Source organism: Ambystoma mexicanum, chromosome 6q (genome assembly GCF_040938575.1).
Source record: "Ambystoma mexicanum isolate Mex_15411 chromosome 6q, UKY_AmexF1_1, whole genome shotgun sequence".
Classification (NCBI taxonomy): Eukaryota; Metazoa; Chordata; class Amphibia; order Caudata; family Ambystomatidae; genus Ambystoma; species Ambystoma mexicanum.
In genome coordinates, this window is record NC_090937.1 from 384307057 (window position 1) to 384329776 (window position 22720).

A 22720-nucleotide genomic window follows, 5' to 3' on the forward strand; every position below is an offset into this window, starting at 1 on the left:
CGCGCATAGCATCTAAGGACGGCCAGAAACGTACGGCGAGTGAAACGCCGAAAACCGCCCACAAGGCCAAAGATACGCCGAAAGCGCCGGAAAACAGATCGGGCCAGTTCCCGACGCTGACAGAAGGCCTTAGCCAGCAAGGAGGCTACTCAGAAGGAGAAGGCTCACTTTCTTCGACGTTATGGGACAGAACCAGACAATTACAGGAGGAAGAAACTCCTTTTCCTTTCCCAGACCGTCCTGGCCGACCTTAGTGGACCTTTGAAAGATTCCAGACGTGTATGGACAAACTAGACAGGTTCATGTCCATCCCAGAAGACAGGGCGCCCAAGACACCAAGGGAGGCACCCCTGGAGAGTCCAAGGGCTAAATACCAAAAGTTTTATAACCCCATACAGGAGGACATATACTCTTATAATCCCACTGAGGAAGAAACCTTCTTCCAGGAGGAAGATGAGTTCACCTATATTGAGGACCAACAAGAAGAGGAAGGTTTTCACGAGGAAACTAACCTAGGTGAGGAGGGATTCCAGGAAGACACAGGCGAGGGCGATCCAAATCCCTGGCAGTCACCGGCTAGGTCGACTGACACAGGCAGTAGCAGTATAGTCATCAGGTCTACTGAAACTACACCGTCAGGAACCCTTCGCCTGTCGATGATCAACCCACCTTCAATGCACTGCTGAAGAAGGCAGCAGCACATTTCGAAATCGAAACTGGGGAGGTCACCCCAGACACCGATTTTGTGGAGAGGATTATCAAAGAAAAACCCCCACTAGCCAGATTATACCCATCCTCGCCTCAGTTAAGAGACGCATTACACCTTCTCTTTCCACTCCTGCATTGGTGAGAGGGGTCAATCCGAGGATTGAGAAACTGTTCTCTCCCTCTCAATCAGACCCTTTATATATTAAGGCTCACTCAATCCCGGACTCCCTGGTTGTGACCAACACCAGGAAAAGGGCAGGAGTCCCACTATCTACTAGCGAGGCACCCCCAGATAAAGAGGGGAAGAAGCTGTATGCCCTAGCCAAGAGAATCACCACCTCTGCAGCATTCTCTACCAGAATAGCCAATAATAATACCCTATTGGCAAGCTACGCCGATGCTCAATGGGCTAAGCTCAAACAGGACATCGAAGAAGTTCCCGAACACCTAAGGACTCGTTTACTGGCTACAGTTAACGAGGGCTCTCTGGTCAATCAAAGCATCGTCAAGAATACCCTCGATGCAGCAGAGACGGCTGGCCGCACTTTGGTACAAGGAATTTTACTGAAGCGTCACGTCTGGCTTCGCAATTCCGGTTTTAAGGCAGAAACACAAGCGTCCCTTATTAATAAACCCATAGAGGAGTCCAACCTCTTTGGGAGAGCAGTGGATGACGCGCTGGAGAACGCGAAGAAAGAATTTGATACAATAAAGACCTTAGACCAAATTTCTAAACCCCCTAACGGGCAGAGATTTGGTAATAAGAGCTTTTTTCATGGACAATGCCAGCAACAAAACCAACAGTATTCTGCCAGCAACTATCAGGGTAATAGCGGCCAGTACAATCGGAGGGGTCAACGCCGTGGCAAGGGAAGAGGCCGGGGTTCCACCCCCACAGGCTCCCAAGCCAACAACACCACCAAGTGACGCGAAGATTCGCGTCCCCTCCCATGCAACGCCGGTCGGGGGCCGGTTAACATCCTTTCTTCCAGCATGGGAGGGAATAACACCAGACCGCTGGGTACTTTCCACCGTAGCCCGCGGCTACTGTATAGAGTTCAACAGTTCCCCAACATACAGACCCCCGAGGGGACGCCGCATGACACCAGAACACCTCGCCATCCTTCTCCAAGAAGTGGACCAACTGCTGGAAAAAGGAGCCATAGAGGTCGTGCCTCTATCTCAGGTAATGGAAGGTATTTATTCAGTGTACTTCCTTGTACCCAAAAAGGATCTAACCATGCGCCCTATATTAGATCTGCGCCCAGCGAACAAGTTTGTCAAACCCCAAAAGTTTCGTATGGTGACCTTACAGGAAGTGATCCCACTGCTATCACAGGGAGATTACATGACAACACTGGACATGAAAGATGCATACTTTCATATTTTAATGTTGCCAGCGCACAGAAAATACCTCAGGTTCATGATAGAGGGCAAACACTACCAGTTCAGAGTGCTACCCTTCGGCATAGCATATGCGCCAAGGGTATTCACCAAAGTACTGGCAGTGGCAGCGGCCCACCTGCAGAGGTTATCCATCCCAGTATACCCTTACCCCGACGACTGGCTCATAACAGGGGATTCTTACGAGACATGCTTCTCAAATACCCAAAAGACTGTAGACCTTTTGTTCCAACTGGGCTTCTCCATCAACGAGAAGAAGTCCAGCTTAGACCCCAGCCAAGTCAAACAATTCCTAGGGGCTCTAATTCGAACAAAGGACGGCCTCGTCTTCCCCTCCAATGAGAGGGTCCAAAACATGATGTTTCAGATCCCCCAATATGTGGCAGGTCGAGAGGTAACGGTGCGCAAAGCGATGCGATTGCTAGGAATGATGGCGTCGTGTATTTATTTGGTACCTCACGTGCGCCTGCGCATGCGCCCAATGCAAGAGTGGCTCAACAGCCAGTGGTGTCAGGCCAGCGGACAATGGGACGATCTAGTGGTGGTCTCGCAAGCCCTGGTTCTCTCGCTACGGTGGTGGACAAAGGAAAACCTGATAATAGGGAAACCCTTTGCCACACCCGCGCTGGAGGCCACTCTAACCACGGACGCATCCCTCACAGAATGGGGGGCTCACCTATCCCATCAGACTGCTCACGGAGTGTGGACTCCGAACGTAGCATCCAAGCACATAAACCTACTGGAGCTACTGGCCGTGTTCAAGGCACTAAAAGCCTTCCAGGAACACCTACAAGGGAAGACAGTGATGGTCCTTATAGACAGCACCACAGCCATGTACTACATCAACAAACAGGGGGGCACCCACTCTCCAGGACTGTCCAAGCTGTCCCAGAATATATGGAAGTGGGCTCTCAAACACAACATGTTCCTACTGTCACAACACGTACCAGGGGAACTCAATCTGCTAGCAGACGAACTCAGCAGACACTTCCCCCTGCCCGAAGAGTACGAATGGCGATTGCACGAAGACATCGTCTTAGACGTCTTCACGCAATGGGGATTCCCGGAAATAGACCTGTTCGCAACTCTGGAGAACTCACAATGCCAAAGTTACGCCTCCAGGTACCCCCAGAACCAGTCCAAGGGGAACGGTCTGTCGATTCAATGGTCAGGGAAATTTGTTTACGCCTTTCCCCGACTCCCCTTCTCAACAAAGTGGTGCACAAGATGCACCAGGAGCAAGTTACCATGATACTAGTGGCCCCAATGTGGGCCCGGCAGCCATGGTTCGCTCACTTGATGGAGATGTCCCTATCTCCCCCAGTGAAACTTCCCTGCCTGTACAACATGCTGTCACAGGACAAGGGCAAGACACTGCATCCATGCCCTCAGACCATGAATTTAGCAGCCTGGCTCCTGAGATCATAGAATTTGGACATCTACAACTCCCGCAGAGATGTATGGACATCCTCGGGGAAGCCAGAAAACCCAATACTCGCCACTGCTATTCTAGCAAGTGGAAAAGATTTGTCATCTGGTGTAGAGGTAAGAGCATCAACCCGGTTGACTGCTCTCCCACACACATTGTTCTGTACTTGACCCATTTAGTGGATTCGGGTCTAGTGTTCAATTCCATTAAAGTCCACCTGGCGGCCCTTTCTGCATACACCACTTCCCAATTTAAAGTGTCGTGGTGGAAGATACCAGTTATCAAGGCCTTCATGGAGGGGGTAAAGAGAATACACCCTCCGATAGCTAACCTAGCTCCCGGATGGGACTTAAATGTGGTACTTTCTAGACTCATGGGCTCGCCTTTCGAACCCGTGCACAAGGCAACTCTTAAAGACCTCACTCTTAAGACTGCTTTCCTAATAGCTATCACCTCCATTAGGAGAGTAAGTGAACTACAGGCTCTTTCTGTTCTAGACCCTTTCGTAACAGTTCACAAGGATAAGGTGGTTCTACGCACACACCCAAGGTTTGCACCAAAATTCATCTCGAAATTCCATGTAAACCAGTCAATAGAACTACCAACGTTCTTTCAAAACCCTTCCAGCTTGGGAGAGGAAAGTCTGCATACACTAGATGTACGCAGAGCTATCATGTTCTACATGGAAAGAACCAGGCCACCGAGAAAGACTAATCAGTTCTTTGTCTCGGTGGCAGCAGGAAGAGAAGGAGATGCAGTCTCAAAGTCCACTATATCTAGATGGATTGTTCAATGCATCACTCTCTGTTTCTCTCTTGCTAAGAGAGAACTACCCTTCAAGCCAAGAGCACATTCTACTCGAGGCACTGGGGCTTCCATAGCGTTCATTGCAAATGTTCCCCTTGAGTCCATCTGCAAAGCGGCTACCTGGAGTTCTGTGCACACCTTTACAAAACACTACTGTCTAGATGCACACTCTAGATCTGACTCCCAGGTGGGACAGGCAGTATTAAGACATCTTTTCTCTACTGTTCCTTCTCATAACCCACCGCCAACTCCGGGTACTGCTCGCTAGTCTATGCACAGCATGTGATTCTAAGCAGATTAACAAACATCAGAAGACAATGCATTACTTACCGTAAAAGCATTTCTTATGGTTGTATCTGCTTAGATTCACATGCGCCCACCCTTCCTCCCTGCTCGGATGGAAGGAACATAGACACCTTTCTACATCTCTCTCTCTTTTCTGTACTCACTCACGTATAGAAGGCTCCCTCAGGGCACAAAAAATACAAACAGAGGAACCTCTACGCGTGAGGGATTGTGGGTACAATGCACGTCACTATAGGGATAGTGTTACAGACGCGCCTTGTCGACGTCCCCTTTTCGACTACGAAAAACAAAATGCAATACTCCGCAGTGACCACTGGATGTCGGACCTATGCACAGCATGTGAATCTAAGCAGATACAACCATCAGAAATGCTTTTACGGTAAGTAATGCATTGTCATTTGAGGGCAGTTTAGTTTGCTGCTCCTTCTGGACTAAAGGGTCTCGCCCTGGTGTAAAAGGACATGTTCTGCACATGGTGCTGATTTACTGTAACACTCACCTGATTCCCGCAGAGGCGCCGGTCTTGACTGGGTGAATGCCGTATCTTCAAAGGTGATGTGTAACACACGGTTGGCTCTTTGGGCTTGACCTCTGTGCACTGTATGTCTGACTCGAAGAGTAAGATGTCTGCAGATAGAAAATATGGGATTAATGAACTGGGGTTATTGGGCGCCTCTCTCCTCTTCCCTTTCTCTTCTCCTGTAGAACCCCAAAGGTTAACGCCCTCACCTTAGGTAAGTGAACGCCGAGCTCTCCATCTGCCTCGGGGCAGGGTGCCGTAACCAGTTTCTTCACTGGATAAGGGTGCAGGCCTCTTGACCTCAGAGGACTGCTGTCCGTCGTTAACTGCACGAACGGTAAGTTCTGGGCACTTCAAATGTCTTAAAAGTCTTTTGTAATGATATCTCTTGTTTTGCAGGGTTCCGGCGATGGCGGGCTGATGAGAGTTGAGGATCGAACCCGCGTGAGGAATAGAAGCGCCTGGAAGCACGTAAGTAAGCGCTTGTAGCCTGCTTCACGATGCGCACTAACTGTCCCTTTTATCTTGCAGGTACAAGTTCGGAGCTTTAGAGAAGCTGAAGGGTGCTGGAATACCCACTGGATTCGGCGTGGGAAGGAGTAATGGCACGTGAGTAATAAAGTTGCCCAATGTCTTTAAACACACCTTCTTTTGTCTTTCAGATGCGGGATGCAGCGCCGAAGGCCTCCGGAGCATGCGAAGAGCTGGTAAGCTTTTGTCTTTCAGATGCTGGAATGCAGTGCGAAGACCTCCGGAGCATGCGAAGAGTAGGTAAGCCTTTGTCTTTCAGATGCCGGAATGCAGCGCAAGGCGTTGGTGACAGCTGATGGACCAGGTAAGAGATGCGCTGCCACTGAAGACCGTAGTGCTAACCTGTTCTTTCTTTGTCTTTACAGGTGCTGCTGAAGACTGGATTCCAGGATGGTAAGCCTTTGTTCCCTTAGGCCCAGGAACAGAAGCAGAAGACACGATGAGCGTTCTGCTGCAGGGAATGCAGAATAACGCAAAGCAAGATTCATCCATCGGGTGTGGTTTAAATAGCCTCCTGTAGTGCTTAGGTGTCTCCTTCCACAGCCACGCCTAGGTAAGAAAAGAGTTCCTGCTTTCCAGAAGAGTTCCAGTGTTCTGAACCTAGGGAGTGGCTCCTGCCCCACCCAACAGGAAAAGTAGTCCCAAACAGAAGAGGATCAGGGGTTCAACTGGCAGGTAAGTAAGCAGCATGGTCTGCTGCAGGTAAGTCCACCCAAGCATTATGAGCCCGGCGCTGCCAGCGCTGGTACTGGGCATCTTTATGAGCCTGGTGCCACTGGCGCCAGGACAAGGTCCAAAAGGTCCCAATTGGGACTGGCTGGCACTCGGAACCGGGGTTATGGGTCTGCTTCCAAGGGAGTCGGGCAAGTCCTGATCTTTTGGAAGCAGGGATCATGACAGCACCCCCCCCTCAAGGCCCCTCCCAAACCGGGCTTCTCCGGGGGTTTGGGCTTGTTAGGAAATGTTCGATGAAATCTTTTGATTAGACGAGGCGCGTGGACATATTCTGCAGGTTCCCAGGATCTTTCTTGGGGACCGTAGCCTTTCCAGTCAATCAGGTAAAATAGTTTAGATTTGGAGATCTTGGAATCCAGGATGCTTTTGACTTCAAACTCGAGTTCTCCATCAACTAGAATAGGTTTTGGAGATGTAGTTAGTCGGGTTTGAGGTTGCACGGGTTTTAATAGAGAGACGTGGAAGACTGGATGTACCTTCATGTGAGGGGGCAAGTCCAACTTGACCGCTACTGGATTTACTATGGTAGTGATGGAATAGGGACCAAGGTATCTTGGGTTGAATGTGCGTGGTCCTTTTAGAGGTAGATATTTGGTGGTTAACCAGACTTGATCTCCTACTTGATATTGGGGGGCTTCCTTCCGATGTTGGTCTGCTCCTTTCTTGTATTGTTCTTTAGCCCTTTGAAGGTGAGAAACGGCTTCCTTAAAGGCTTGGGTGATTGTAAAATGCAGGTGGTCTACTGCTGGTGTTCCAAGATCTTGGAGTGGATCCAACTCCGAGGTTCGAGGGTGACTACCGTATAAAAGAAAAAACGGGGTCTTCCCAGTTCCCGAGTGGACAGAGTTATTGTAGGCATATTCGGCTATCCAAAGGATATCTTTCCAAGTTTTTTCAGTTTGTTGTAGCATGCAGCGCAAATACTGTTCCAGAGTTTGATTGGTCCTCTCGGTTTGTCCGTCGGTTTGAGTGTGGTGGCTGGTCGAAAGTCTCACATCAATTTGAGCCGACCGACAGCAACTTCGCCAAAAATGAGAAATAAATTGACTACCTCGATCCGAAATTAGAACTGAAGGAAAACCGTGCAGTCGGACGATGTTTTCGAGAAATTCTCGGGCCAGAGTTGCTGCTGTTGGTAAGCCTTTGAGTGGAATGAAATGCGCCATCTTGGAGAATAGGTCAACGATTACTAGGATCGTATTGTATCCGGAGCATGGAGGTAGATCGGTGATGAAGTCCATAGAAAGCGTATGCCAAGGGCGAGGCGGGATGTCAATAGGGCGTAAGAGGCCGGCTGGTTTTTCCTTTTGACTCTTGTTTTGGGCGCATACTCCACAGGACATTATAAAGTCTCTGATATCTTTTTTCCAAGACGGCCACCAGAAGTAGCGCTTGATCTTTTCCGAGGTCTTGGTCATACTGGGATGTCCTTCCATTAAAGAATCGTGATAACAAGAGATTACCTTTTTCTGTAAATCTGTGCTGGGCAGGTATAACCGTTCTTGGAAATATAATAGGTTGTCCTTCACCGTAAAGTCCTTTCCTTGCAGATGCCAATTCTGTATGTCTGCTGGAGTTACCAGTAGCCTGGCTTTATCCTTAACTTCCTCTATGGATTGTGTGGCGATTACACCTAGAATTCTTTGTTCGGGAATGATAGGTACAGGTTTAGGATTGATCAAATGTTCTTCCACTCCCATCCGAGAAAGGGCATCAGCTTTACCGTTTTTTGTACCAGGTCGATAGGTAATTATGAAGTCAAACTCGGCAAAGAATAGTGCCCAACGGAGTTGCCTAGAGGATTGAGCTTTTGCGGTTTTCAAATATTGCAGGTTTCGGTGATCTGTAATCACAGTAACGGTGTGTCGGGCCCCCAGAAGATAATGCCGCCAAGCCTTAAAGGCGGACTTGATAGCTAGAAGTTCCTTATCAGTAATAGTGTAATTGATTTCAGGAGGCGAGAATTTGCGGGACCAAAATGCCACGGGATGCAACTGATTGTTTACTGGGTCCTTTTGTGATAGAACTGCCCCCATGGCAAGGCTCGAAGCATCAGTTTCAACGATGTAGGGGAGTTCTGGGCGAGGATGTTTTAAGATCGGTGCAGAGATGAATCTAGTCTTCAAATTCTGGAAAGCTTGTTCCGCCTCGGTAGACCATTCAAAACGTTTGTTTTTCTTTAACAAGGCAGTGATGGGCTGGACTATTCGAGAGAATTCGGGGATAAACCTGCGGTAAAAGTTAGCGAAGCCTAACGTGCTTTGAACACCTTTTACGGAGGATGGCGATGGCCATTTGAGAATTGCATCGACCTTCTTTGAATCCATACGCACTCCGCTAGGTCATAATATGAATCCCAAGAATTCAACTTCAGTCACGTTGAAAACACATTTTTCCAACTTAGCGAAAAGTTTGTGTTGACGCAATCTCTCGAGGACCATTTTCACGTGTTTCCGATGTTCAGTTTCCGATGAAGAATAAACGAGGATGTAGTCAATGTAAACAACAACACACACATCTATGAGCTCTCTGAGGACATCGTTCATAAAATATTGAAAGGCGGCCGGGGCATTCCAAAGTCCGAAGGGCATGACCTGATATTCAAATAGCCCATACTTGGTGCGGAAGGCCGTCTTCCATTCATCGCCCTCTTTTACTCGTACCAAGTGGTAGGCTCCTCTAAGATCCAGCTTTGTATATATGCATGCTTTTCTGCCTTGGTCCAGGAGTTCAGGGATCAAAGGTAACGGATATCTATTCTTAACGGTGATCTGGTTCAGGGCGCGATAATCTATACAAGTTCTAAGGTCCCCTTCTTTTTTTGGAACGAAGAACAAAGCTGAGGAAGCAGGGGACTTGGAAGGACGAATAAACCCATTCGCTAGGTATTGATCCAGGTATTGTCGGAGGTGAAGATTCTCAGGCTCGGTGAGGGCATAAATTCTACTACAAGGAGGAGTAGATCCAGGTATCAGGTCTATCTGGCAGTCATAAGACCTATGAGGAGGTAGAGAGTTAGCCTGATCCTTCCAGAAAACATCTTGGAATTCTAGGTATTCAGGAGGTAACTGGGGAGCCTCAGAGGAAATTGCTGCCAGTGCAACACCAGGTCGAGGGTGACAAGTAGAGACACATTCTGGAAACTGAACCGTTCTTGCTCGCCAATCGATCTGAGGATTGTGCTTCTCTAACCAAGGAATTCCTAGAATAATCTGGAACTGAGGGGCCTTGATCACATCGAACACTATCTTCTCATGGTGTCCATCTTGACTTACTAGCGTCACTTCTTGGGTGGTATGCGTTACTGGTCCGGAGGCTATCTCCGTACCATCCACCGTAGTAATGACGTCCTTTACAGCCTTTGGACAAAGAGTCAGATTCATCCTCAAAACCATTTCATGATCCACATAATTGCCGATGGCACCGCTGTCGACGTAAGCTTCAATCGCATGTAATCGATCCGGATGTTCAGGTCTAATGAGGACCATAGGTATCACGAAATGCGAGGTCACGGAACTGGTTTTAACGCTCGGCAAGAGGACCTCTATTCTTGTCGGGCGAGGTCGTTTCCCTGCTCAGAGTTTGTGACCCTGGTAACTGCAGCTCCTACTGCCTTCTTGGCTGGTTTCACCGGACAGTCTCGAAGAAAGTGCCCCGAGTTTCCGCAATAGAGGCATAATTGCAGCTGTTTTCTCCTTTCCCGCTCCTTTTGTGTTAGTGGTCCTTTCAGGCCCCCTATTTGCATGGGTTCCCCGGAGTCTACTCCTTTGGTAGGAGTTGGTGGTTTGGAAAATACTCGAGCATCAAACTTGGAACGATCGGCCTTCCTGTTCTGCAGTCTGTGGTCAATTTGAACGACTAAGTCAATATAGTCCGAACAGTCTTGCGGGGGATTCACTACTTGGGCTAACACATCTTTGAGCACTCCACGTAGACCTCTATAAAACAGCGTAATCCTTTTGTCCTCAGGCCATCGAGTTTCCACTATCAGTCTGTTGAAAGACACAATATAAGCCAAAAGGTCTTGATTACCCTGTCGCAATGAAAGGAGCTCATTGTCCAAGGCCTGCCCCTGTGAATGTCTTGCAAACAGTTTTTCCATACTGAGCTGAAAAACTTGAAAATCATGGAGAAACAGATCATCTTGATTAACTAGAGGGATCGACCAGTCTGCCGCATTGCCACTAAGGTACGAAAGCACGAAAGCTACCTTAGCTTGATCAGTTGGAAAGGCTGCTGGCCGGCATAAAAAGTGCAACCGGCACTGATTAATAAATACTGCAAACCTCTTTGGGTCACCAGAAAATCGTTCGGGCGGAGCCAGAGGTACATTCCCAGGTAGGTTGATCTGCACTGGGTTCGTAGAGGATGTTGAAGGAAGATTTGCCCCTGATGCGGGTAACGGAGTTTGTCCGGCTTGTGATTGTAGCAATTGTCTAGCGAGATCATCTGTTCGCTCCTTGGAAATAATCAGTTCCCTTCTTAGAGCATTCGTTTCCTGACAGGCTGCATGCACTTCTGCTCTTAGTTCCCCAAGTACCTGGGCTAGCTGGTCGGTATCCGAGGTTTCCATAGCGCCTGGGTGGGAGTTTTGCAGTAGGCTTTGCGTTCTGTAACGCTCACCTGATTCCCGCAGAGGCGCCGGTCTTGACTGGGTGAATGCCGTATCTTCAAAGGTGATGTGTAACACACGGTTGGCTCTTTGGGCTTGACCTCTGTGCACTGTATGTCTGACTCGAAGAGTAAGATGTCTGCAGATAGAAAATATGGGATTAATGAACTGGGGTTATTGGGTGCCTCTCTCCTCTTCCCTTTCTCTTCTCCTGTAGAACCCCAAAGGTTAACGCCCTCACCTTAGGTAAGTGAACGCCGAGCTCTCCATCTGCCTCGGGGCAGGGTGCCGTAACCAGTTTCTTCACTGGATAAGGGTGCAGGCCTCTTGACCTCAGAGGACTGCTGTCCGTCGTTAACTGCACGAACGGTAAGTCTTTTGTAATGATATCTCTTGTTTTGCAGGGTTCCGGCGATGGCGGATGGCGGGCTGATGAGAGTTGAGGATCGAACCCGCGTGAGGAATAGAAGCGCCTAGAAGCACGTAAGTAAGCGCTTGTAGCCTGCTTCACGATGCGCACTAACTGTCCCTTTTATCTTGCAGGTACAAGTTCAGAGCTTTAGAGAAGCTGAAGGGTGCTGGAATACCCACTGGATTCGGCGTGGGAAGGAGTAATGGCACGTGAGTAATAAAGTTGCCCAATGTCTTTAAACGCACCTTCTTTTGTCTTTCAGATGCGGGATGCAGCGCCGAAGGCCTCCGGAGCATGCGAAGAGCTGGTAAGCTTTTGTCTTTCAGATGCCGGAATGCAGTGCGAAGACCTCCGGAGCATGCGAAGAGTAGGTAAGCCTTTGTCTTTCAGATGCCGGAATGCAGCGCGAGGCGTTGGTGACAGCCGATGGACCAGGTAAGAGATGCGCTGCCACTGAAGACCGTAGTGCTAACCTGTTCTTTCTTTGTCTTTACAGGTGCTGCTGAAGACTGGATTCCAGGATGGTAAGCCTTTGTTCCCTTAGGCCCAGGATCAGAAGCAGAAGACACGATGAGCGTTCTGCTGCAGGGAATGCAGAATAACGCAAAGCAAGATTCATCCATCGGGTGTGGTTTAAATAGCCTCCTGTAGTGCTTAGGTGTCTCCTTCCACAGCCACGCCTAGGTAAGAAAAGAGTTCCTGCTTTCCAGAAGAGTTCCAGTGTTCTGAACCTAGGGAGTGGCTCCTGCCCCACCCAACAGGAAAAGTAGTCCCAAACAGAAGAGGATCAGGGGTTCAACTGGCAGGTAAGTAAGCAGCATGGTCTGCTGCAGGTAAGTCCACCCAAGCATTATGAGCCCGGCGCTTCCAGCGCTGGGACTGGGCATCTTTATGAGCCTGGTGCCACTGGCGCCAGGACAGGGTCCAAAAGGCCCCTATTGGGACTGGCTGGCACTCGGAACCGGGGTTATGGGTCTGCTTCCAAGGGAGTCGGGCAAGTCCTGATCTTTTGGAAGCAGGGATCATGACATTTACCCCCGCTCCCCGCATCCAAATTAATCGCCAGTCAAAATTCTCCGTTGCTACCCTTGGATCCTGTGGCTTCTCCAGTCTGTACATTTGTAAATGACTACCTCTAAAGCTATCTTTATTAACAGTCTTTAGAAATCGTACTATTTACCTGTTCTAATCAGCGTAGCCTCAAGACTGATTCCCCCTTTACTTCTACCCGTCCCTCTTCTTGCATTCACGTTGTCTGCATCTTTATATCATCGAGATGGCAATAGATGTGCTTAATGTTTGGGTCAAGGGCTGGTAGGTGGCAAGAATATGGATTAGGAAAGAGGGGCTACATGGAGGTCCCCCACAACCCTGCGTGATGACAAATAATTGCATTGTGAAACCTAGGCCGCTTTCCTCTATTCAGGATTCTCAAACTTAGGTGTTGTCTCGTCTGCTTGCTCCCTACCCTGTGTCCCTCCCTAGTGTTCTCCCCTTCCCTCTCACCTTTCTCCTCACCCCGCCTACTCTATGGTGCCCTCTGTCTCTCCTATCTTTTCTAACTGCTTCTCTATCGACTATCCTGTCCGTCGTCCTCACTAAATCTGGTAGGAAGAAGTTTAAAAAGGATATCCTGGTCTCCAACCCAGGCCTCCCTATTGCTGACACCTATACCAGTGCCTCCTCTAGGGAAACTCTCACGACATCCTCTTTGTCGTTCATTTGCCAGACCTATGGACCCCGCATATGGTCTCTGTGCTCTCTCCCTTCTCTTCCTCTCCTATTAATGGTGGCACCCGGTGGAATGCCCTCCAGGCCTCCTTCCACTCCTCCAAGGTCATCATTAATGTTTATAGGAATGGCACCGTCCTGGTCCGAGACCCTCAGGCCAACCTTCTCCTCTTCGATAAATGTTTCCCACGCCATATCAATTTCCTTTCTTCTCCTGCTGTCCCCTCTCTCTCCCTCCACCCCCTCCAATGCTTCCTCGCCTCCCCCTGCTACCTCCTGCTTGGCTACTTTACCCTCTTCGTCCCTTTCTGCTCCCCCCTCGGGCTCCTTCTACACCTCCGCAGGGCGTACCTCTGATCTGTACCACCCCCCACCCGCTGCAAGTCTTTCAAGGATGGCAACCTTCTCCACATTGCCACTCTTAACTCTTGCTCAGCTGTCAAACACTCCTCCGACATCTGTTGCTTCCTTCTTGAGGAACTTGACCTCGATGTCCTTGGTCTCACTGAGAAATCATTCATGGCCAGCTCTGTCACAAGCTTTGACGCACTCCTCCCTGACGGCTACAAGATTCTCTCCGCGCCCAGGTCCAACTGCTCCGGAGGGGGTGTAGCCCTGATTTTCCCCGAGTGGATTCCTGCATCTGTCATTCCTATGCAGGCCTACTCCTCTTTTGAATGCCTCGTCTGCAGGCTCTCCCTCTCTCCTAGCCATTCCCTTACAGTGGCTACTATCTATCGGCCACCTGGTCGGATCTCTCCCTTTCTCTCTGAGTGGGTGGACTTCTCATCACTCCTAGACTCGACCACTGAACTACTCCTTCTTGGAGACTTCCACATCCACCTGGATGCCTCCTGCCCCCCCCCCCCGACTCTTTTGTGACCTCTGCGACTCTCTCTCTCTCTCTATTTCCCCTCTGGCCTGACTCTCTCTGCAGGGCACACTCTGGATGTTCTGATCTCATCAGACCTTCCCCTTTCTGCCCCTCTCATCACTCCTCTTTCCTGGAGTGATCACTTTCTCCTTTCCTCCCATCTCTCCCTCTCCACCCCTCAGGCCAAGCCACTTCCATCACTGCCGGTCGTCCGACCCATGAAGCGCGTGTCCATTGAACCTTTTGCCACCACTTTCTCACCCCCATGCCCCCTTTGGCTGACTGCTCCATTCTGCTATATCTGATACTCTAGATATCCTTGCCCCTGTCATGAGAATCTGCCTGAAGCCCAAAGCCAAGTGCAACTCCTGGTACGACTCAGACCTCGCCACCATTAAACGCAAGTGCAGGGTGGCCGAGAGGACATGGCGTGCTTCATGTACATCCTCTGACAAACTGGCCTACTGCCTGCTCCAAAGGCAATACCGGCTCTCTGTCCTCACTAAGAAGAGAGCTCATATCCAAGCCCGCATCTCTGTGGCATCTAGCAACTCGGCTGAACTCTTTCAAAATCTGCAAGGAACTGGCCAAGCCTGCCGCAGGCTCTACCTCTCCTGTCCCTACGCAGGCCCTCTGCACGGCACTGGCTTGTCACTTCATCTCTAAAACTCAGGACATCCTGTCCTCATTCTCCTCCCCTCCCTTCCTCTACTCCCTGCTCTTCCTTTTGCCCTTCTGCAGCCACCTCTCCTCCCTCCTTCTCTTTCTTTCCCCTGTTCTCTGCTGATGAGGTTTCTAGACAAGTCTTTTCTATGAAAGTTTCGTCAAAACAGATCCACCCCTGTTCCTCCAAAACCATCAAGGACCACATTGACTCCCTGGCTCCTGCCTGGCCGACTTCTGCAACCACTCCTTCGCCACTGGAGTCTTCCCATCCCTCCTGAAGAACTCCCTTGTGCACCCTCTTAAACCCTCTGCTGACCCCTCCTGCCTGGCCAACTATCGCCCAAGCTCCATCACTCCCTTCCTGGGCAAAAACCTAGAAAGGCTGGCCATCTCCCAGCTTAATCTCCACACTGAAACTGTTGGTTGTCTTCATGACCATCAGTCTGGCTTCAGAGCTGCCAGAAGTATGGAAACTGCTCTCCTGAACATTCGTGAAGACCTGCTCTCCAACCTTGATTCTAACACCCCGTGTCCTCATCTTGCTTGATCTGTCCTCTGCCTTTGACACAGTCAACCACGCAATCCTGCTCAAATGTCTGTGATAACTTGGCTATCCGCGGTCAGGCCCTTGCTTGGCTGACCTCTTTCCTCTCTGACCGACCCTCCCAGGTCCAACTGGGGTCCTTCTCTCTGCTACCTTTTTCTCTACCTGTGGTTTCCCCAGGGGTCTAACCTCTCTCCCTGTCTCTTCAACCTCTACCTGGCACTTCCTGCCCACCGCATTTCCGCTCTGCCCCAACTTTCAGTGCTATGCGGATGACACTCGGGTCATTTTCAGGCTACCTTCAGCCTCCTCTTCTCCTTCCCTCATCACTGAATGTCTGTCTGCTATCGAGGAGTGGTGTGCTGCCAATGACCTCTGCCTTAATGCCAGTAAGACTGAGATTCTCCTCATCGGCACACCCACTTCCCTCCTTTCTTGTCACACTCTGACCGGCCTCCCTTGGCCCTCCTCCTGCTCCCACCTGTGAGACTAAAAACCCTGGGGTCATCTTCGACTTCACACTCTCCTTCTCTCCTCACATCTCTTACGTCTCTAAGAAGTCACACTACCAACTCCACCTCCTCAGAGATTTTTCCTTTCCTCTCCTTCCCCCAGAAGCTCACTGTCTCCAGAGCTCTGGCTCTCTCTAGGCTGGACTATTGCAACAGCCTCTTTCTAAATCTGCCTGCCTCTACTCTCCGCCCTCTGCAACTCATCCAAAACAGGACTGCGAGACTTGTCCTTGACCTCAAGCCCAGGGATTGTATCTCCCAGGACTGAAATCTCTGCACTGGCTCCCAGTGGCTGTGAGGATTAAGTTCAGAACCCTTTGCATTGTCCACAAGCCCTTCTGGGGCCTGGGGACTCAATATCTTCAACTCTCTTCCTAAATATCTTCCTTCTTGAGCTTTTCGCTCATCTGCCTGCAACTCCCTCAGGGTCAATCGCTTCTCCAAGCAATGAGTTAGTGGTAGATCTTGCTTCGGCTAGGGTCTCCCTCTGGAGCAGCCTCCCTGAAACTTGAGGAGAACCATCTCCGGTTCCGGAAGCACCTCAAAACCTTTCTCTTTGCTTCTGCTTTTTCTCCTCCTCTACTCTGCTGACCTCCTGGTTGAAACGCACTGGTTACCTGGCCACCCTCTGATCTCCGGCCCAGGTCCATCCCACACCAGTTGCAGATGCCTGCACTGCCTGCCCCTCAACCCACGCACTCGGAGACTGTTTCTGTATCCCTACAATCCCACTACCAGCGCTTGACACCCAACGTCTACACTGCCTTGCACTTGCCACCTGCTGGCCATTATTTTTACTTTTGTTATTATTTTATTCCCAAGTATTGCACTGTCCCCTCCCCCCACCCCATGCACTTGCGCAGTCTGAATGACACCTGGCTTAGTAGGATCGTTGTCTGTCCTCCCCTTGTTCCCCCTCCCTTGCCTCGTCGCGCCTTGATACACTTGTGTATAGGCGCGTTATAAATGCCATATATCAGAAGTAAAGGGTACAAGTGAATGGCGGAAGAAGTAAATGTAAGAAGAGGTCAAGGTGACAGTGAATATAGGGCTAAATGAATGCAGAGGAAGTACATGTCTACAGCCGTCTGAAAGCTGTTTTAGGTTCTTGGTGTGAACCTCCATGCACATGAGCTCATAGCCACAAGAGGCGCTTTGCATTCTGGTTTACTCAACATGGCGTATTGTGTAGAGATGTGGAGGTGGCCTTTTAATGCAAGCTTCTTTTCTATCCACAGGGTGAATGGGCAGTACATCATGGAAGGATTGGCATCCAGCTTTCTGTTTACGATGGGTGGCTTAGGCTTCATCATTCTGGACCGATCAAATGCCCCAAACATCCCAAAGCTCAACCGGTTCCTGCTGCTCTTCATTGGATTTGTCAGTGTGCTTTTGAGTTTCTTCATGGCACGGGTCTTCATGCGCATGAAATTACCGTAAGTCGTCTCAGTAGGAGAGCAGTTATAGGCATAGCCAATTTCATTTCTCTGTCCCTTTTTGTTTTAGATGACATCTGTTTGATCTCTTTCTGCAGGTGCATTTCCCAATTGCAATAAGTGAACTGTAGTTCCAAAAAAGGCATGTAACTAGATGACGTTTGTTAATTTTGCAGTCTTCCATAGCGATGCGCTGAGCGTTGCATCGCCTCTAGCATTACCTGGTAGCCATTAGCTAATGATAGAAGCCTACAGTCTCTCAGACCTGTAGTGTGCAGTGCGTTCTGTCCTACACTTGTGCATTTGCAGACCTGCTCCTCCTGGCCTTCCTCGCCAACCACCTGCCTGTACTCCTCGATACTTATGTACCAGCAGAGTAGTGTGTCTACAAAACGCATTTGTAAGCGCACTGGTCTGTTTCTGGATTGGCATCTTTCTATCCAGGTACAGTCCAGTAATGTAGAGAAAAGAACTAATTTACACCAATAACTCCTGAGTGAATTTAGTTACTCGAGTAACCAGAGGTCCTGCAGAAAATATTCCCCCCCCCCCCACAGTGTTTGGAAACCTTCTGAGAATGATGCAGCGCGCTCTGCCTTGTGAACCTGGAATGTCCTACTCCCTGGACCCGCCACCTTTCACGAGCACTACAGACCATTGAAATCCGTTTCTTCATGAAACTGCTAAACATGAGTTCTTCAAAAAAGGTAGCTGGCACCCCTCCCCAGAGAGAACATGGGATGATAACATGTTCTGTGGTGTTTTCCCACTTTGAGAGAGTCACAGATGTGAAATAACCATTTTTATATCAGTCTTTGTCCCGCCCACATTAGTATTTGGATTCTTGCAGTGACCCCACTAATTTGTGAAACCGCTACGTAAAAATAGCGGATGTACCAAACTAAAAATAGCGGATGTACCAAACACAATCTTCCCCTTGTGGGATTCATTCGGACCGCATTGCAGGGTCTGCTTGTAGGCAAAATCGTACTTTGCACACGGAACAAACGTTCTGCCAGCATCTTGAACTAGCAGCATTCTGTCCGAGTGGGTTCAAAATTGTTAAAATGTTATGCTCATTCTCTGCTTTATACAATCTTATATTGTACATTCTGCCTTTGCCAACATCTTTCTGACAAATCTATTGAGTAGATGGGATTAGCAGCAGGATTTGAATTCTACAAGCAGAATCACTCATTGATAACATTTCTAAAAATTGTTAAATGTAACGGTAGAAGGTTCAAGGTAGGTCTTGGAATCTGAAATCGAAAATCTGAAAACCTGACGGAAGTTGTGACTAGTGCACCTTCACAATTCTATAAAAGTGTCCTCCTGCATGGATTTTCAAATTTTTCTAAGATTAGCAAATTTCTGAAATTGGGTCTGCTAATTGCCAAAATAAGCCTTTATAAATGTTGTCCATTGACCCTTAACTGTAGTTACAACATTCTTGCCACACATCTTTATATTAAAGTTTCTTCACACTAAGATTCCTGGAGCAAGTGAGGTGTATGACTTGAACAAACATAAAGAAAGCATTCATTTTTAATAATGGGCATTTGCCCCCTCTCTGCCCCCCACTTCCCTGATTCAACGAAATCTACTGTGTTCTTTTCCAAACCCTATAAATATGGAATACTTGTTCAGATCCCATCGAACATGAGACCTCCTTCAATGATCTGTTTATATTTTGGAAACTGAGATCCCCTGATCTATCTCCCCTCTCTGCCTCTTACCTTTTCCCCATCCTAGTCAGCCCCCTATTAAGAACAGCATTCTCCTATATCTGAAATGCATCATAATGCTTGGTGCACCGGAGTTGGAATAAGATGTAATGTACTGGAAAGCAGTCTCGGATAGTGTGCTGAGAGTAATTCGACCATCTGCATGGTGGGTGTGGGTTCGCCTGGGCTTTTTTGTAATTTTTAATGGATGATGGTAGACCTACCTGAGGAAAATGTGTGGGGCTAATCCACACACATTTTCCTATGCTCGCACCACAACAAACTCATAGACCCGTGTACTCCGGGCAGGATGCCACCTGTAGGTACAGTCCACCCATGTCCTATTTAGTTGGACTATGACAGCAGAGGACGGCATGATGTCATCACAAGGGGGGGTGAATAGCTTCCCCATGCCATGGGCAGCCTGGTTAACTGACATAGGGTCCATGGAAGCGCCCTGCTCTTTTGTTAGGCCATGCAGATGGTGAGCGATTAATCTACCAGTAGAGGGTACTTCAAACGGGCCCCCACGGGGCATGGCTGCAGAGGATAACAAAGGAGACGGGAAACCCAACACACCTTTCATGTACACCTGTGTCAACCTGAAGCCAGCTCTCGCCCTCCGTATCCATGACGGTGAACTCGCATGTCTGGATCTACTGTTGCAGTAGATCACCTCTGCTAGGGTCACCCCATTCATGAGATACAAGTATGTGGTTTCCAGAAGCCAGAGTCTGGTCTCTCTGCATCTTCAAGGGAGACATGCTGCTTTTAAAAAGGAATCGCACAGGGAGAGCCATTAACCAGAGAGACTCTTTAATCACAGCAGACAAGAAGATGGGTGGGACCTAGTATTGCAAGGGAGTGAGCCCAGAGTTGTTTCTGTTGAGAGAAGGGGTCTGCCATATTGTTTGTGGTACACCCCTTGTTTCCATTTCACCTCTTTACCATATCCTTTCCTGTTGCAAAGCACTCTGGTTATGTCCTCACACATAGAGAATTGTTGGTAGTGACCTCTGGATTGGTTCACTGAGGTAGCCCCTCTTTAAACTTGAAACACGAAGAACTCATCCATGGAACCTGGATCTGCCCTACAGTTTCTGCCAGTGAAGGAAGGCCAGGAACATCCAAGATCCCTCCCCTAACCTCTTCCAGGGAACAGGGGGAGAAAAGAACTCCGAAGACCATCCAGCAGCTTCAGAACCAGTACTTAGCCAGCACACCGCGTGCCCTACTAGGCTTTGCAGCAAGCTCCTGGACACGGAGTGCCACAAGGTCTCTGAACCTGAAACCAAGGACAAGGCAGCTGCATGCAACACACTCGCTAGCTCTGGGCCGTCCGCCTTACAGAACAACACACACCCATTGAAGCGGCAGGGAGAAGTGCCATGACGAGCACATGACGCAGTCTGCCTTCAAAGGACAATCTCGAGTCAGTCAAGTTCCTCGATCTGCAACTTTGACCTGCCTCGAGCTACTGCGTCGAGGCGCAGTCGCTGAATGAACCCTGAGACGTCTCGACCAAAGCTTCAGAACTTGCAGGTCAGCACTGAAACGATTCCTGACCCTGAGTCTCTGTGAAGGCCAGCCAGCCAGCAATCGTTCGCCAAGCTTTGCTCGCCGCACCGTCTTGCCGCCTAATACCTGGCGCTGACTCCCATCTCGGACTCTGTCGCAGAAGCCTGAAAAGCACCCTGAATCCGACCCAATGCTGCTGTTCACCAAGAACTACAGCAAGAGGTACATTGTGGTTTTGTCCCTCTGATCCTTCCCAGAAGGCCCCTAGAGAGCTTTCCCTTTCTCTTTTTGTTGAAGCCAGGGAGCCTTTTAAAAGACTATTGTGGTAACCATACCAACTACCCCCCGTCAGTATCCAGAGTGCATCCCTTTTCCTTTTTAGAAACTGTCTGTACTCTGCATTCCTTTTCAGTGTGGGTTGTATTCAGTAGTGTTATTAGATTGTCTGTTGTAATATAACAAAGTAGTTATTTTTATACAACCTTTACTGGTCATTGGGGTAATAATTGTATTTTCGCTGTGTTGCAAATAACCAACGATCCATGACCTTTAGAGGAGATGAGCCTGCCGTTCCGTCCACGTCAGAGGCGTTGCTAGGGGAGGGCTGGGGCTGGTGGGGGGGTCCATAGCCCTGAGTCTTGGTTGTAGCCCTGGATAGAACCTCAGGGGCTACAACCAAAAGGCTAGCTAGCCCCGAGTCCTGACATTAGTTTAGCCCCAGATCTTTTTCAGAGCTAGCAACCCCCCTGGTGCAAATTACCAAAATTCGATAAGAAGGTTGGATCACTGGTACCCCTGAGTTTGATGCATCACATGCGCTTTTACCGTTTGGTGGCCTCATTGTACCAGCTCCTACAGGAAGAGATGTGACCGGAGGAATTGGTTATTAGTGGCATAGATGATCTTTGAATTAAGTTATGTCCATTATTTAAAGATCTATACGTTACAAGTCTGAAAGGTACATTCTATAGTTAGCAGTTTGAAAGTTTGGACAGAGCAACCTGCGTATAACACGATAAGGTGGTTTTTTTCTTTTCTTAAAATACTCCCACTTGTGGAACAATAAAAATACGTGTTTTTTAAATTTATTTATTTTTTATTTTTTTGCAATGCAATTTCCTGTCTGCCTTAATTCGTGGCTATTTATTGGTCAACTTATTTTTCTTTTTGTCATGCAGGGGATACCTAATGGGCTGATGTGTTTCCAAGCGGCGCGTGATTGCATCGTCTGGAGTTGCTGCAAATCGGGAGCTACCAGGAGAGGAAGGATCCAGCAAAGACTACACAATACCCGTATTATTAGGGTTTCAACTTCAGATGGACTTGTTCCAACAGCTGCTTAAAAACTGTGATCAACACACAGGTTTTTCTTTTACTGGTTTGCATTCTGTAAAATAAACTGATTTTCTTAAAGCGCTTGGCTTCTTTAATGGTCGTAGAACACTTCTAAATGTGTTGCTTTTATGATGGTGAGAGATGTACCTATTGTCGCAATGGAAACAAAGTTTTCCGAAGTAAGATCTCCCCGAAAAATGAGTTCAAAGCTGGGCCTTGATTGCGTAAAAACGATCATGGCAACTTGTGAAGGCTACTGTTGGGTGCAGTCTTTAGGAACTGCTCCACCTTTTATCTGCCTTACACCAAACATTTGCAGCCACCCAGACTGCCAGAGCCACTACTCTTTCTGGCGGGGACTAATTGGAACAACCAAATGAATGCCCCCTTAAACCAATTGGGATTTGATGTCGGCTTTGGTGGCATGCTATGTGCAAAAGTTGATGGTTTAGGAAGGTTTATAGCACCCGAATAATGTAGCTTTTTAGACACGTGGCACTAATCAATTTTTTTTGTGGAGGCTAATCTTGAGATACGTGTGCATGGATGCTCTACAGAATAGTGCAGACCTGTTTATTTCAGCACCCGATTTACAGGCCTGATTCGTGGAAGAAATGAAATGCAAAACTAAGCTATGATTTTTGCCGCTTGCAAGGTTGGTAATCCTCATCAAATTCTTTGCCTTGTTGGTGGCAAATCAAATGATTTAGCCGTTGTTGCAACATTTAATCTTTTGATGGTTTCCTAGCTGCTCTATTCCATCTGCCATATCCAAGAAAAAGGATAGGAACATTATGTAACTCACTGGCACCAGCGGTGAAATGATTAATAAGGAAAAAAGCAAGGAGGTGCCACATTAGGAATTTGCAAAAATATTTAATAATCGCACACCGTTACTCCTTACTGAACCAAAATG

General features: G+C 48.6%; 1 protein-coding gene across 1 annotated transcript in view; it reads left to right on the top strand.

Moving 5' to 3' along the window:
* Positions 1–21882, top strand: part of OSTC (oligosaccharyltransferase complex non-catalytic subunit) — a 76849-nt gene extending 54967 nt beyond the window's left edge. Inside the window, exons 3-4 of the mRNA XM_069630872.1 lie at positions 17030–17227; positions 21648–21882. Of these exons, the coding sequence (XP_069486973.1) occupies positions 17030–17227; positions 21648–21666 (217 nt within the window). The 3' untranslated portion in view covers positions 21667–21882. The remainder of the gene's footprint in view (positions 1–17029; positions 17228–21647) is intronic.
* The last annotated feature ends 838 nt before the right edge of the window (positions 21883–22720 follow it).